Source organism: Oncorhynchus clarkii, chromosome 13, assembly GCF_045791955.1.
Source record: "Oncorhynchus clarkii lewisi isolate Uvic-CL-2024 chromosome 13, UVic_Ocla_1.0, whole genome shotgun sequence".
NCBI lineage: Eukaryota > Metazoa > Chordata > Actinopteri > Salmoniformes > Salmonidae > Oncorhynchus > Oncorhynchus clarkii.
The window spans coordinates 21,042,198-21,055,826 of NC_092159.1; the positions used below are offsets into that span (position 1 = coordinate 21,042,198).

The following is a 13,629-nucleotide window of genomic DNA, read 5'->3' on the forward strand; positions in this document are numbered from 1 at the left end:
TCTTCGTAGTGCCAGATTGTAGCAGGTGCTGTAATATAGTTACCTATAAAATAGCACTTTCACAACCGTTGACACATTGTATCAACATAGACGTACCTAGTTAGCAAACTTTACTTTCTGAAATGATCGTCTGAACAAGTCAATGAAAGCCTACCGAGAGTTACTTTAAACACGCAAAACACGTTTACGTTTACGCTAATTTCATAACTCAGCTTTTCACTCAACAAAAATCAGCACACGCAGCGAAATGTTTCGATATTGTTTAACTTACCGCTTCCGTATGTTCAAATAGACGCGCCAAACCCAGATCAACCAATCAAATAGTAATTTGAGTATCACGTCACGAATATTTGGTCCAACCCCTATGCACTGTAGTTGCAGAATTTATATAAAAAGGTTTTTATTCTAATTACAAAATATTTGGTAGTAGGCTAACCTACATTTTCTGAACATATTCAAATATTCTAATTTTCATGACTGTTGATATCAGTTGAATAAAGAAAACTGACAAGGTCAAATGTATTTTATTTTAAATATAAAATCCCCATTTCCAAAGTTTATAACATAGTTTACGACTTCCAACGGTGGTTTGACAATATGGTGAAATGATTGTTTTCTACCCTTATATCCAGCCGATCAAAAACGTGCATAAAGGTACAAGGAAGTAAAAGACTGGTCCATGGAGTTGAGGGGAAAGGTGTCCAACGAAGCACCAAAACTACGGCTTTTGTTCAATTTGTGCACTCACACAACGCAAAAACACAGCTAAGGCTTATACACCGCTCGTCATTTAACGTTTTGAAATGATGCAGCAACAAACAAAAAATGTACACAGAACTGAGAGACTTACTGAAAATCACCCCCTTTGGCATTTAAACAGAGCCTAATAGTAGGATAGACACGTATCAACTAGGACCCATTTCCAATGAACAAATAGCATATTGCCTCTGAAGAAAAATCCTACATGTCCATAATCAGTGATAATCAGGTTCACAATGGGATATAGCTAGATATTGACATTATTACAATGTATACAAAGTGTCTGTAAGGAGTGTTGTCCAACACTTCCTATCTCACCCGTTTATGAAGATAAATGAACATCAAAAACACCTTGAGTTCCCAATGTGCCTCAAGCCTAGTTAACCATAATACAGGTTCCAGCATGTCATAAAAACATGCATAGGTGGTTGTCCTGTTTTCTGGGGTGTATTCGTTAGTGCACATAGTAGCAAACCGTGGCAAAACATCTCGCAACAGAAAACATTTTTTCAACAAAAAGAAGAATTCCCTATTGGACAAATGCAGGTAGGTCCCTCCCCGGTTTGTCCAGTTTGCTTCCGCTTGGTTCCTAGTGAACACACCCCTGTAGAAGAGCTAAGCAGTCTACATAAAAGGGTGAGTGTGCTGGCAGTTTGTGGTTCATCTTGGCTTAATATCCTCAAGCTATGGACGCAGAGAGTAGCATCCGGTCGTGTGGAAAATATCAGAGTCCACGGATCCTCCATTACTCAAGATAGTATCAACAGAAACATGAGAAACAACATACATCAAAGCAAAACAAATACAAAACAAATACAATCCCGATAAGGTTTCAGGGGGATTCAAGACAGACGGGGTGAATCTGACAATTGATGCAGTTGCGCAGAATAAAATAAAAATGGTAATTCAACTCAAGTTTAAAACAATTCACTAATACAAATTTTTACCAAGTGCTAAAACAATAGTCAACTAAAAGGATCATTAGAGCCAAACAGACAGGGTTATGGGATACAGATCATCAGGAGTGACAATGTTACCAAAATGCATGACTTACTGTATATCCACTCAATACAGTTTCTGATTACAATGTGATAACAAAAGGCAGTCAAAGCATGATAACAATACCTTTCAAGTGATCCCCCCCAGTTTCTTCACACCCCCGAAACCACCAAGAATCACTAAACTGGCTACGGTGCATAATGACTTGGTAAAACCTCACATTATAGTGAGTCTTCATATGCCTGTGTTGTGTGTGTGTAGCTATATTTGTATGTCTTGAGTCAATTCAAGACAATCCGCCATTGACGTCTTCCTCCCACCTAGCTAAGCACCAAGGGTGACCGTTATAAAAATGAAAATGAATGGGTCGGATCGACTGCTGCCACCAAATGCCATCAGTTCATCAGTCAGTCACGGAGCTTTTTGTCCTCTTGCCGTGCTTGGTCCCACCACCCCCGCCAGAGCTGCAGGCGATTGCGGTGCCATTGCAGGCGCCCTCCATGAGGGCCCGGTCAGCCTGGTCGTCGGCCCCGGCGTCAGGCAGCTCCTCCTGGATGTGGCGGAGGCGGGACATGGCGCGGTCGATGGTGGCCACGGAGACCAGGTTGAAGTCGTGCATGCTGACCAGGTGCAGCAGAAAGTTGCGGCAGAGGTTGCGGCGGGCGATGTAGGCGCCGCACTTCTCCACGAACTGCATGCTGGCCTGGTTCATCTGGTTGTCGGCTATGAAGCTAGATACGGACAGGAAACAGAACACAACGGGGGGAAATGAGGTTAGAATACTGATTTACTGGAGACAAAATGAGTCAGATTAAGGACAACTTTTTAAATACATTATACTATTTTATTTGTATCACGTGTTAGATGTAAACTCTCAAAGTGTCATGGCTTTATGTGGATCTCTAAATTACAGGAACACAAGGATGACTGTTTTTATCCTTACTCAAACACCATCTATAGCACATGTTAAGAGGTAAACTCTTCAAGGTGATGTGGCTGTATGTGTATTTCTAAGTTATCTACGATAGTGCCGTAAGAGGCTAGTGATTAGAGATACATACCCACAGCTTTTAGGTACATACCCATGCTTCATGACGTGCAGGTTCCACAGCTTCATCACCTCCTTCTCGCCCTCGTTGACGTCTGTGAACTCCTCCAGTTGCTGTGGGTGGAACACTCGTAGATTAGTCAACGCAAAAGACCAAAATCTACCAACACAACCAGAAGATACATTTTAGTATAAGGGAAGCAAAGCCCAGCTGTAGTTCAAGCCCGACACTCATTTCTGTTGGATTCATATAGGGTGTAATCCTATCTTGAGATGCTCGATTTTCATACATTGACATCAATGGGATACTCATTTGACATGCATCTATTTCAAGTTAATATATGGGCCATTCTGTATAAACATCAGGCAGTCGTTATGTTTTTTTTAGTTTTTTAAAATTCTCTTCTGTTCTACTCCATTGTACATAATCTCGGACTGAGTGACAGTGTGAGCGGAGGGACTGACCGTGGCGGTCTTCTCTCTCAGCCACTCAGGGTCTCTCTCGTCCTCGCTGTCCACGTCCATCTCCTGGGGTCTGAGGGGCATGCAGCTGTCACTGTGGAAGTACAGGCGGTTGTGTCCGCTCACGTAGGTCCTCTGCTGCTCCAGCTCCCCGTCCTCAGACTCCAGGAACTCTGACAGGCTGGGCTTTGTCCGCTTGGGCCTACAAGGCAGGAGCAGTGCATTAGGGGTCAGAGGCTGTGGTTAGGTACACACACGCAGGCAAGCTAGTGGACAAATAGTACACATTCTCAACTAGCCCTACGGCTGTGATGATACCATCCGAGTGAGGATATATGAAACACGTTAGCCAATCCAAACTGCAGTTTTACTTTTTAAGCCTACAGCAAATACAATAACTAAAATCCTTTCACATGATTACCCCGGAGGCTGACCGTAGCCAAGTTCATCTTTTTTATTTCAGTGCTTTGATCCTGACACGCAATCCGTGCTACTGGTTGACTGAGGGTGAGAGAGCCAGTGAGGTGAAAGTGGAGACAGGAGACGCCTTCTTTACCTGCACACCAGTACGTGTGTCACGGCAGTCCTCTTGACGGGGCCGTTGCGGCTGAAAGCGAAGCCGGGCTGGCTGTGGATGTCCTGGGGGTTGCCCACGTAGGAGCCGTCGTAGCACTCATTGATGGACACGTCTATCCTAGCACCTTTAGGGTGAGGCTGGAGACACACAGGGGACATCAATTCAATAACAATCAAACTCTCAATATCCTTGACAACTCAAATAATCAACATTTAGCATGCCAGGTACTTGGTAGCAGATGGCTTTAAAATCTCTTTGTTCTTAACTGTTTTTGTTGTTGTTGTTTTTTGACCTGTATAGGGTTCATCAAAATACCAAATTAGCATAGGTTAATAGTTTTGTATTAGTATTTGAGCCAGGAGAGATTGACATGCGTATTATTAAGGTTTGCTCTCTGTGTACATCTAAGGGCCAGCCGGGCTGCCCTGTTCTGAGCCAAATGCAATTTTCCCTCTTTGTGGTAATGCTGTTAAGGTAGAGCAGCACTTTATCATGGACAGACTTCTCCCCATATTAGCTACTGTTGTATCAATATGTTTTGACCATGACAATCCAATCCAAGCAGTTTAGTCACCTCAATTATCTAGATTATTTATTACAAGATTTAGTTGAGGTTTAGTGAATGATTTGTCGCAAATACAATGCTTTTATTTTTTTGAAATATTTAGGACTAACTTATTCCTTGCCACCCATTCTGAAACTAACTGCAGCTCTTTGTTAAGTGTTGCAGTCATTTCACAGTCGCTGTAGTAGCTGACCTGTATAGCGTTGAGTCATCTGCATACATAGCCACACTGGCTTTACTCAAAGATTAAAAAGAGTAAGGGGCTAGACAGCTGCCCTGGGGAATTCCTGATTCTACCTGGATTATGTGTTCTGTTAGACAGGTAACTCTTTATCCACAGTATAGCAGGAGGTGTAAAGCCATAACACATGTTTTTCCAGCAGCAGACTATGATCAATAATGTCCAGTCACACTGAAGTCTAACAAAAAAAAATGTTATCATCAAATTCTCTCAGCTGATCATCAGTCATTTGTGTAAGTGCTGTGCTTGTTGAATGTCCTTCCCGATAAGCATACTGAAATAGGAAAACATTCAAATATAGGAATCCTGTACACACACACACACAAAGCCCTAGTCTCTCACCACGTAATTGAAAATGAAGCGGCTGTGGGACTGTTTGAGGTGTTTCAGCAGGCTGTAAAGCTTCCTACAGTTCAGAGTGCACCAGGGACAGTGGAGGTCATCTCTAGCCTCTGTCTGCTGCCGCGTGTTGTTGTTGTACAGGAACTGCCAAGGGACAAAAAGATGGAAGTTCATTACTGGCTTATTAATAACTGAACCATTCTGAGTGATGCTCAAACAATATTTTGTTTTACATTTAAGCATATTACGCTACTCTTCCCCTGTACTTAGAGATGTATCAGGATAATCATAACCAGGCGTTTGCTACACATTAGTGATGGATGAGGCGAGTTTCCCCCTTACTGTGTAAAGCGCTGTGAAACATTTCATATTGGTGCATAAACAGACCTGGTAAAATATACGCAGTTTCTGCCTGGGTTCACACAGGATCTGTTCTTTTTTCATCTGGATGTCTGTGCTGACAGAGGCCTTCACAGCTACAACAGGGAGGGGAAGGACAGATGATGGAGTCAGAGGTTATTAGATAGCACAAACCATTTTTAGGGACAGTATTGTGCTAGTGATGCAGCTGCATATCGGTCTGGTCAATTTTATTATAAAGTTAAAGTCATAGTAAATTTATGGCTCTAGTATTGGTTAGTTAGTTAGTTAGTTTCTTTAGGGTAAAAGCCAAGCAAGTTGCTACTGAGTGTGTTGTGTCTCTTACCCAGGGGGGCAGATTTGAGTGTGCTGGGCCTGCTCTCCATGGGGCTGGATCCGTCAGAGTTGCGTGTGGCCAGGGGCTTGGCCACGGGGGCTGTGGACTTGTCGCTGGCATCGCCTGTCCAGCGCAGAGTGAACTGCAGCGTGGGTCCCTGAGAGAACGTCTCGAACGGTGGCAGCCTCTGTGGGAGCAGAGCCGGAAACATTGTCTCAGTACCATCATACACACATTTCCATGTGGAGTGTCCTATCGATAGTATATTTGTCGTCCCCAACCCTGGTGCTGGAGAGCTACTGATTGGGCAAGCTGTTGTTTCAGCTCTGCACAACAACACCTGATTCAGTTCTGCACAACAACACCTGATTCAGCTCTGCACAACAACACCTGATTCAATTAACCAACTGCTTATCAAGACTGATTAGTGTAATTAAATCAGGTGTTTTTAGTGCTGGTCTGAAACCAAAGCCTGCTAGGTTGGCACACACACATGCCTTTGGCCCACTCACCTTCCCATCCAGAATGGTTTCCCATGTGGCTCGTTTCTTGCTGACGGGGCAGTCCTCCATCCCTTGCATGGACACTTCATATTCCCCATCCAGCAGCTGTAATCTCCTGCACATGGCAGAGGTCCCCTATTAACTAGATGCTCTGAGTAATGCATTTAACATCGAGTGTGAACAGTTATAGAATATATGTGGTTGTAATTTCAATTCAGAAATAGGGCTCAGATATTATAGCACCTTAAAATGCCACTCGCAAGTGGCTAAATATCCTTGAGGTCAAAGTGCAGCAGCAACTTGGTAATAACAGTTGCCACCTGGGGATAAATGGCTACCATTTTGCCATATATGGTATGTTGTTTACCTGTTCTTGTCAAAGACGGTCATCTGTGCAACAAATGTCTCTGTGTTCTCTCCATCTTCTCTGTGGGTGGAGCTTCTCTTCTTTCTGCTGGGCACCTCTGTCACATCTAAATATGCAAAGACACCAAACAAACAAAAATTAGACATTTGCCTCATGAAAATAATGCCACATCATCAAAACAAAATGGTCGCCATATTATTTATATCTACCTACCTACCTACCTATCTATCTATATACTGGTACCAGTCAAAAGTTTGGACACCTACTCATTCAAGGGTTTTTCATCATTTTTACTATTTTCTACACTGTAAAATAATAGTGAAGACATCAAAACTATGAAATAACACATATGTAATCATGTAGCAACCAGAAAAGTGTTAAACAATTCAAAATATATTTTATATTCTTAAAAGTAGCCACCCGTTGCCTTGATGACAGCTTTGCACTCTCTTGGCATTCTCTCAACTACCTTCAAGAGGTAGTCTCCCTCAACTAATCTGTTTTCTCGCCAAACAAACACAGACATTCAATATTAGTGAGTCATCCAACATCCCTGAGGGTGTTTTTGCAACTACTTGCCTATGTTCTCGTTGGCCTCGCCGTTCACAAGGCCATTCATGTCCCTCCTCCCGGTGCGTAAGACCCTGAACAGGAGCGAGTAGGACTTGACCATGTGGCTGTTGCTGGGTTCAAACTCGTTACTGGACACCAGCAGGGAGGGCAGGGAGCCGGGCTTGGTTTGTTTGCTGCAGTCAGGATTTAAAGGCACTTGCTTTTTACCTGTAGGCACTTGCTTCACCGGGCAGCTGACATCCTATGGAAAACAACGTTACAGGAGAAAAGTTAGGATTTAGCTAGGAGTTGAGTTAGGAGTTTGGTTTATAACCAATTTTACTTGACTGAGACAACGCGACAGCGAAACGAAGCCTGGTTTTTACCTTTCGTTTTTTATGGCAGACTTTGACAAGTAGCACCTCTAGAGAGACCGAGCCTTGTTCGTTTTCTGAATTCTGAGATGGCTTTTCTGTGAGAGGGAGAAAGTGAGAGAGAAAAAAAAAAAGAAAGAAGTGTCTTATGTCTTTTGTCTCTTCCGTTTTTGTACAAAGATCACACCAACACATTGGTACAAGGCCTACAAATACATTGTATTTGAACATGGCGCAAACATGAGAGTATTGACGGGCATACCATCCTTATGGAAGAATCCAGTGAAGGTAAGCTGCAGGTGCGAGGACAAGCTAGAAGAAACGGCAGTAATACAGTCAGAAAGGATGCAGAGCTGTGGTAACACTCCCAGGCACAAGTCACGGTCCCACACAAGTTACGGTTCCCCACCCTTCCCACTGTTTCTCTCCTACTTGCCAGTCTCCACCTCCGATTACTTTACTGTCTAAATAAAGTGAAAACACTTCAAATAAAATTAATTTAAAGGAAACTATAACTATATGACTCAATACTTAACTTATTATAAACCATTAAAACTTCTAATACTTCTCCTAACTCTTACCTGTGAGATTCCTGCTCTCCCTTCATCTTCTCAACTCTGAGCAGCATGTCATCCACCTTGAACATTTTCCTGAGCACACAAGTTCAAGCACAGCACAAATTAGGACCTTAGAAGTGGCTTTAACTTTGATGAGATAATAAATAAATAAAAAGGACAGTAGGACCTCAAAGATATGAACACGTCGGAAATGGAGGTCCATAAAATGGCCGCCCGTAACTTTGAAATCATCTTGACAACCGCGTCTACCCTTATAGAAAATAGAGTGTATTTACACGTCTAAGCAAGGTGTACGCTTGTGTGTAGCCTACATAAGTTGGTTTTTGCATTTAATACATGCCCCAGTTTGATATTGACCGTTTGGTTACCGTCCAGTCTGTAAGTTTGAGGATCTTATCTTTGAGGTTCTACTTTATACCATCTCTGATTAATGTCGTAATGTCTACCATATAAAAATCATCTGATCCCTTTCAGATCAATCAGAGAACAATATGTTACCTTTTGGCATTTGTTCGAGTGTTTCTGTGGGTCATGAAGGTAAGAGTCCTGTGCAAGAATATAGGCTAAAATGGAAGCATTTGGAAGTAAATCATTAATATACCAGACATTGTGAAAATGAGAAAGAAAAGAAAATACATGTATCTATTGTTATATGTACACAGTGCCTTCAGAAAGTATTCACACCCCTAGACTTTTTCCACATTTTGTTGTGTTACAAAATTGGTTTGGAATGGATGTAATATTTTTTGGTCAACGATCTACACATAATATAATAATGCCAGAGAGAAAAAAATATATAAAAAAATAACACATTTATGGAAAATAAAACACCAATATAGTTTGAATAGATAAGTATTCAACCCCTTGAGTCAATACATGTTACAAACACAGCACTTACAACTATGAGTCTTTCTGGGTAAGTCTATTAGATTTGTTTTATTCAATTCAGTCTGGTATGAGAACGGTAGCCCCTATCTGCAAAAGCAGGGTGTCTGCGGAAAGCCGAGTATCTTGGCTATTGACCTGTGCCTTAAAATTAGTATTGCTTATTACCATATATGGGCATACACATGTATAAGGGCACCCAAGCTGATGACCTCATTTCAAGATGGCTGCTACCTCCATTGCAGTTAGCGTTGTGAAGCATAAACATAATAAACGCTGAATACGTCTATACACACCTGGAAGCCAGGACTCCACAGATCATGAGGATGTCTTATTTGTCTGCCTGTTTTTTATTTAACCTTTATTTAACTAGGGCAAGTCACGTAAGAAAAAAAATTCTCATTTACAATGACGGCCTAGGAACATTGTGTTAACTGCCTTGTTCAGGGGCAGAACGACAGATTTTTACCTTGTCAGTTTGGGGATTCAATCTAGCAACCTTTCGGTTACTGGCCCAACGCTCTAACCACTAGTCTACCTGCCGCCCCTGTGACCTACTGTTATTGATCACTAGCCTCGAGAGTCAAAATGTTACATTTTGTTATTGTCTGTTTCATATTAGTTCACTGTTTGCTGTTCTAAGTTTCACCCTTGTAACTTAGGAAAGGCCACTAAACTCTCATGGCCATTGTTTATTTGTGGTTCTCATCTCTGCCTTTGTCTCCAGTGTTACTGTTTGCATTGTGTGTCTGCACGCTTCACACCTATGCGAGTCACTGCACAGATAAAGGCATGTTGTTTTACCTTCACAGTAATGTTGTTTTGTAAATTTAGTCAACTGTAATTCTGTGTGTCTTACAACAATATATATCTTTATATACAGATAGGATACAGATGATTTAGATGATGACGTTTGGGAGACACACCCCCACCCCCCCCCCACCCCACTGCTATGTCAATCACCTCTGATGGTTCTACATCCACTTTTCATAGACCTTTTGAAAAAGAAATAGGGGCTTGTGGCACCATTCATCCTAACAGAATCGATTTCCCCAAGACCAAGGTAAACGACATGACAAAGACAGCAGAGAGGGGGACCATACGTTGGATCAGAAATAACAAGCTGCTTTTTGTAAAATGGAAGGACACTAGGGAAGTAACCATGTTCACCACACAGCATAAGGCATTCAATAACAACCATGTCTCAAGGAGGGTGAAAAGGGAAGAACGTTCCCATTCTGTGAAGGACTACAGTGCCAGCATGGGGGGTGTCAACCTATCTGATGCTCTGATAGGCTACTACCAGGTCCTCCACAAGACCAGGAAGTGGAATAAGATTATTTTTTTTACCACTGTGGACAGATGTCCAAAGCAAAAAAAGGTCAAACCCTTCTCTCCCAGTTGGCCTTCCGAGTTCAGCTGGTGTTGGAAATGGCTGAATTGGGGGCCCAAAGCAACCATCACAAGACCCCCCACTCAAGGTGAGCACCACTATCCGACACACAAGCCAAAAGACAAAAGGAAGAACTGCAAGTATTGCACAAAACACATTGGAAGGAAAAAGGGTGAAATGCCAGATCGTCTGTCCAAAATGCCAGTTCGCTTTTTGTTTCCTGGCAGAGACGGACTGCTTCAAAGACTATCACGACATGCACAAGCTATGCTGAAAGTGAAATCTAATCATCTAGACCTGGGATGTAAAACGAAGACTAATGTAATTTGTAAATAGTTCAGCTTATTTCTATTTTTGCACCGTTTTTAGTGAAGGAGACGTGTGTAACCAACTTTGTGTTTGATAAGACATTTGTATATTTTTGAATGTACATCTGTTGCTTTTATTTTGTTATTGTAAACAGTTCATTTGTATGTGGGTCCAATACATTGGACATGTCTAGGCTAAACGTTCAGGCACTTTGGAGAGGTTGAAAAAAACACTTGGATATCCCCTGTATGTCCCCCGACACCGGTGTGAGTTGGTGTTGTAGAAATTTTGTTTTTATAGTGAAAAATAACTTTTAGGCACACCCAGTGTGCAAAAACAGTGCAATTACCACATTCTGACAATTTGGAGAGGTTGAAAGGACACGTGAATGTACCTGGATACCACATTACACCACCACAATGTTTGAGTGAGGTTGATATTGTATAAATCGTTTTTATACTGAACAAATAGCATTTAGGGATTGCAAATATGTAATAGCACTGGAATAATCTAATATACAAACATATGCCACTTTGAAGAAGTTTAGGGACACCTGGAAATGTCCGGTGACCACACCTAACACCACTTACTAAAACATCTGCCCATTTCTAGTTGTTAGGTCTATTAATCCCATTTTTTTTCTGATATTGTTCACATGTTGTGGGAGCCATTTGATGTGTTTCCAGCTCTGGGCCTCAATAATTCACTTATAGCTTGTCAATGAAAGATTACTTTCAAAATAATTGTATTTTTATTTTGTTTGTGCTTGATCTTGTGTATTCTAAACAATGTAACTCCTATCCATCTTCTGATCATTTCCTCAATCTCCCAGGTGTCTTCTTTCCAAATATAGCACGTTTTGGCATGTCAGAATCATGTAATTGCACATGAATAGCAGCTCCTTTTGGGTATGTCTATTTAGGCGGAAATAAAAGTTGCCATTACATCTAAGAGGTTAAACTCTGGAACTGTTTTAAAGTCCCCATTGGCCTCATGGTGAAATCCCTGAACGGTTTCCTTCCTCTCCGGCAACTGAGTTAAGAAGGACGTCTGTATCTTTGTAGTGACTGAATGCATTGATACACCATCCAAAGTGTAATTAATAACTTCACTAAGCCCAAAAGGGATATTCAATATCAGATTTTGACTTGTTTTTTTCTTCATCTACCAATAGATAGGTTCGTTGCGAGGCATTGGAAAACCTTCCTGGTCTTTGTGGTTGAATACGTGCTTGAAATCCATTACTCGACCGAGGGACCTTACAGATAATTGTTTGTGTGGGGTCGTCATAAAAAAAAAATCACATTATACACCCCTATTGCACACAGAGTTATTCCATGCAATTTATTATCTGACCTGTTAAGCAAAAAAATTATCCTGAAGTTTTTTAGGCTTGCCACAACAATGGGGTTGAATACTTACTGACTCTTAAGACATTTCAGCTTTTTTTGTTAGTTTTTTGTTAACATTTCTAAAAACATAATTCCACTTTGACATGATGGGTTATTTTATGTAGACCAGTGACACACAATCGAAATGTAATCCAATTCAGGCTGTAACATAACAAAATATGGAAAAAGTCAAAGGGTGTGAATACTTTCTGAAGGACCTGTACATTATGTATATATGTATATTATGGATGTAATATTTGCTTACTGCAATCAGGTTCCTTGTGCGGAGAAATCTGTAGATTTGAGTTGGTTCTGCAAATACATCATAACAATAATCATAGCCTGCTCAATCATTTATGATTTTAGTAAGAATTTAATAGAATTGTGGTATGAATGTATTCACAGAGCTGTAACGTATTACAGAGCCGCACAGATATATAGCCTATGCATGTTATGGTTCCAGGCCCACTTTCTAATCAAATTTAGTCAGAGATAGGCCTCATATTGTCATATTGTCAGTGTCGTTGATATTAGTTATGAGAAAAGTAGACGACAGTAACAAAATCCTAATTATACTCAATTGGTTATTTTCAAAGATTTCCACCTGGCTTAAAATCGTTACTTCCTGATATAAGTAAAAAGTCATGAAACTCACTTTCAAAGGCCTGTAGAAACAACTCATGGTCTGCTTGAATCTGCTCCATCTTCGGCTTCTTCACCGTGGTCATTACAGTTGTCGAGGCCGGGTAGACGGCGCCGTTCGCTTTACAACTCATGACTTCACCTGAATGCTGTAGATGGTGCATCCATGCAGATGAAACAAACATTATTATGGTCCTTTTCAAAACAAAGGAAGCATAATCATATCAGCTAACGTTAGTTGGGTTAGCAAGCTAGCTAACCTACTTCAGTATTGGCTTTGTATAACATTATATTTTTCCATTTCAACATCCTATAAGAATATGAAAGATCATAGATAACTACACATATACATTTTTTTGTAAGAAATATAGAGATAAACACATATTAGCAAGCTACCGTAATTTGTCTCAAATTCCAGCATCTGGATTTTTGTTAGCTAGTTAGCCAGCAAGGCTAACTAGCTAGCATAAACAAATGGTCAAAATAGCTAGCTAGTAAACGTGTGGGAGTGATATTCGAAACTGGTATAACACAAAATTATTATTTGCTAACTGACTGTACAACATTGAAGCTAACCTTGCTAGCATAAACTAAGATTAGCTAGCCAGCTAGAGACTCACCAACACAGGCAACCCATGAAATTAGCAAGGAAGCAAGCTGCTGCTGCTAGCTAAACTAGCATAGTGGGTTAACGAGAAGAAATCCCAAATGTTGCGGTCCAGTATTCCTTCCAACGATTCACACAAAGTCGACTAGTAAAGTAAATCCATCATATTTACATAAAACATAATAGATTATGTTATTGATTATATGAAAACCATTACAACTTCAGATGAGCTACACGTTATGCTAAAATCGTGTGGTCTTTACTGGACATCTAGAAATACCTCTCATCCAATAGAAATTCGAATATGTAATTTGAGACTTGTGATTGGGCAGACGCAA

The 13,629-nt window shown here is 41.0% G+C and overlaps 1 protein-coding gene across 4 annotated transcripts; it reads right to left on the minus strand.

Moving 5' to 3' along the window:
* Positions 1-508: 508 nt before the first annotated feature.
* Positions 509-13,578, minus strand: LOC139424564 (polycomb protein suz12-B-like). 4 transcript variants are annotated; one of them, XM_071176540.1, is made up of 17 exons: positions 13,305-13,578; positions 12,698-12,833; positions 12,308-12,354; positions 8,563-8,627; positions 8,068-8,136; positions 7,749-7,798; positions 7,499-7,584; positions 7,140-7,374; positions 6,561-6,666; positions 6,203-6,308; positions 5,700-5,877; positions 5,381-5,469; positions 4,994-5,137; positions 3,825-3,982; positions 3,272-3,470; positions 2,841-2,920; positions 509-2,489 (listed from the first exon to the last, which is right to left on the minus strand). In XM_071176540.1, exons 2-17 carry the CDS (start codon positions 12,816-12,818, stop codon positions 2,162-2,164), a joined length of 2,061 nt encoding a protein of 686 aa, XP_071032641.1. In that variant the 5' UTR covers positions 12,819-12,833; positions 13,305-13,578; the 3' UTR covers positions 509-2,161. The 4 variants fall into 4 exon arrangements, with proteins under 4 accessions (XP_071032641.1, XP_071032640.1, XP_071032637.1 ...); XM_071176539.1 differs by having other exon boundaries at positions 2,820-2,920; positions 13,305-13,555; XM_071176536.1 differs by lacking the exon at positions 13,305-13,578 and having other exon boundaries at positions 1,933-2,489; positions 2,820-2,920; positions 12,698-12,884.
* Positions 13,579-13,629: the final 51 nt, after the last annotated feature.

Excerpts from the sequence above, each read along its gene's own strand:
- LOC139424564 (XM_071176536.1), bottom strand. The coding sequence starts at position 12,869 with ATGTTTGTTTCATCTGCATGGATGCACCATCTACAGCATTCAGGTGAA. Across the intron at positions 7,799-8,067 it reads GGAGAGCAGGAATCTCACAG|CTTGTCCTCGCACCTGCAGC; the intron begins GTAAGAGTTAGG and ends CGTTTCTTCTAG. Across the intron at positions 6,667-7,139 it reads CGAGGCCAACGAGAACATAG|ATGTGACAGAGGTGCCCAGC; the intron begins GCAAGTAGTTGC and ends TTGCATATTTAG.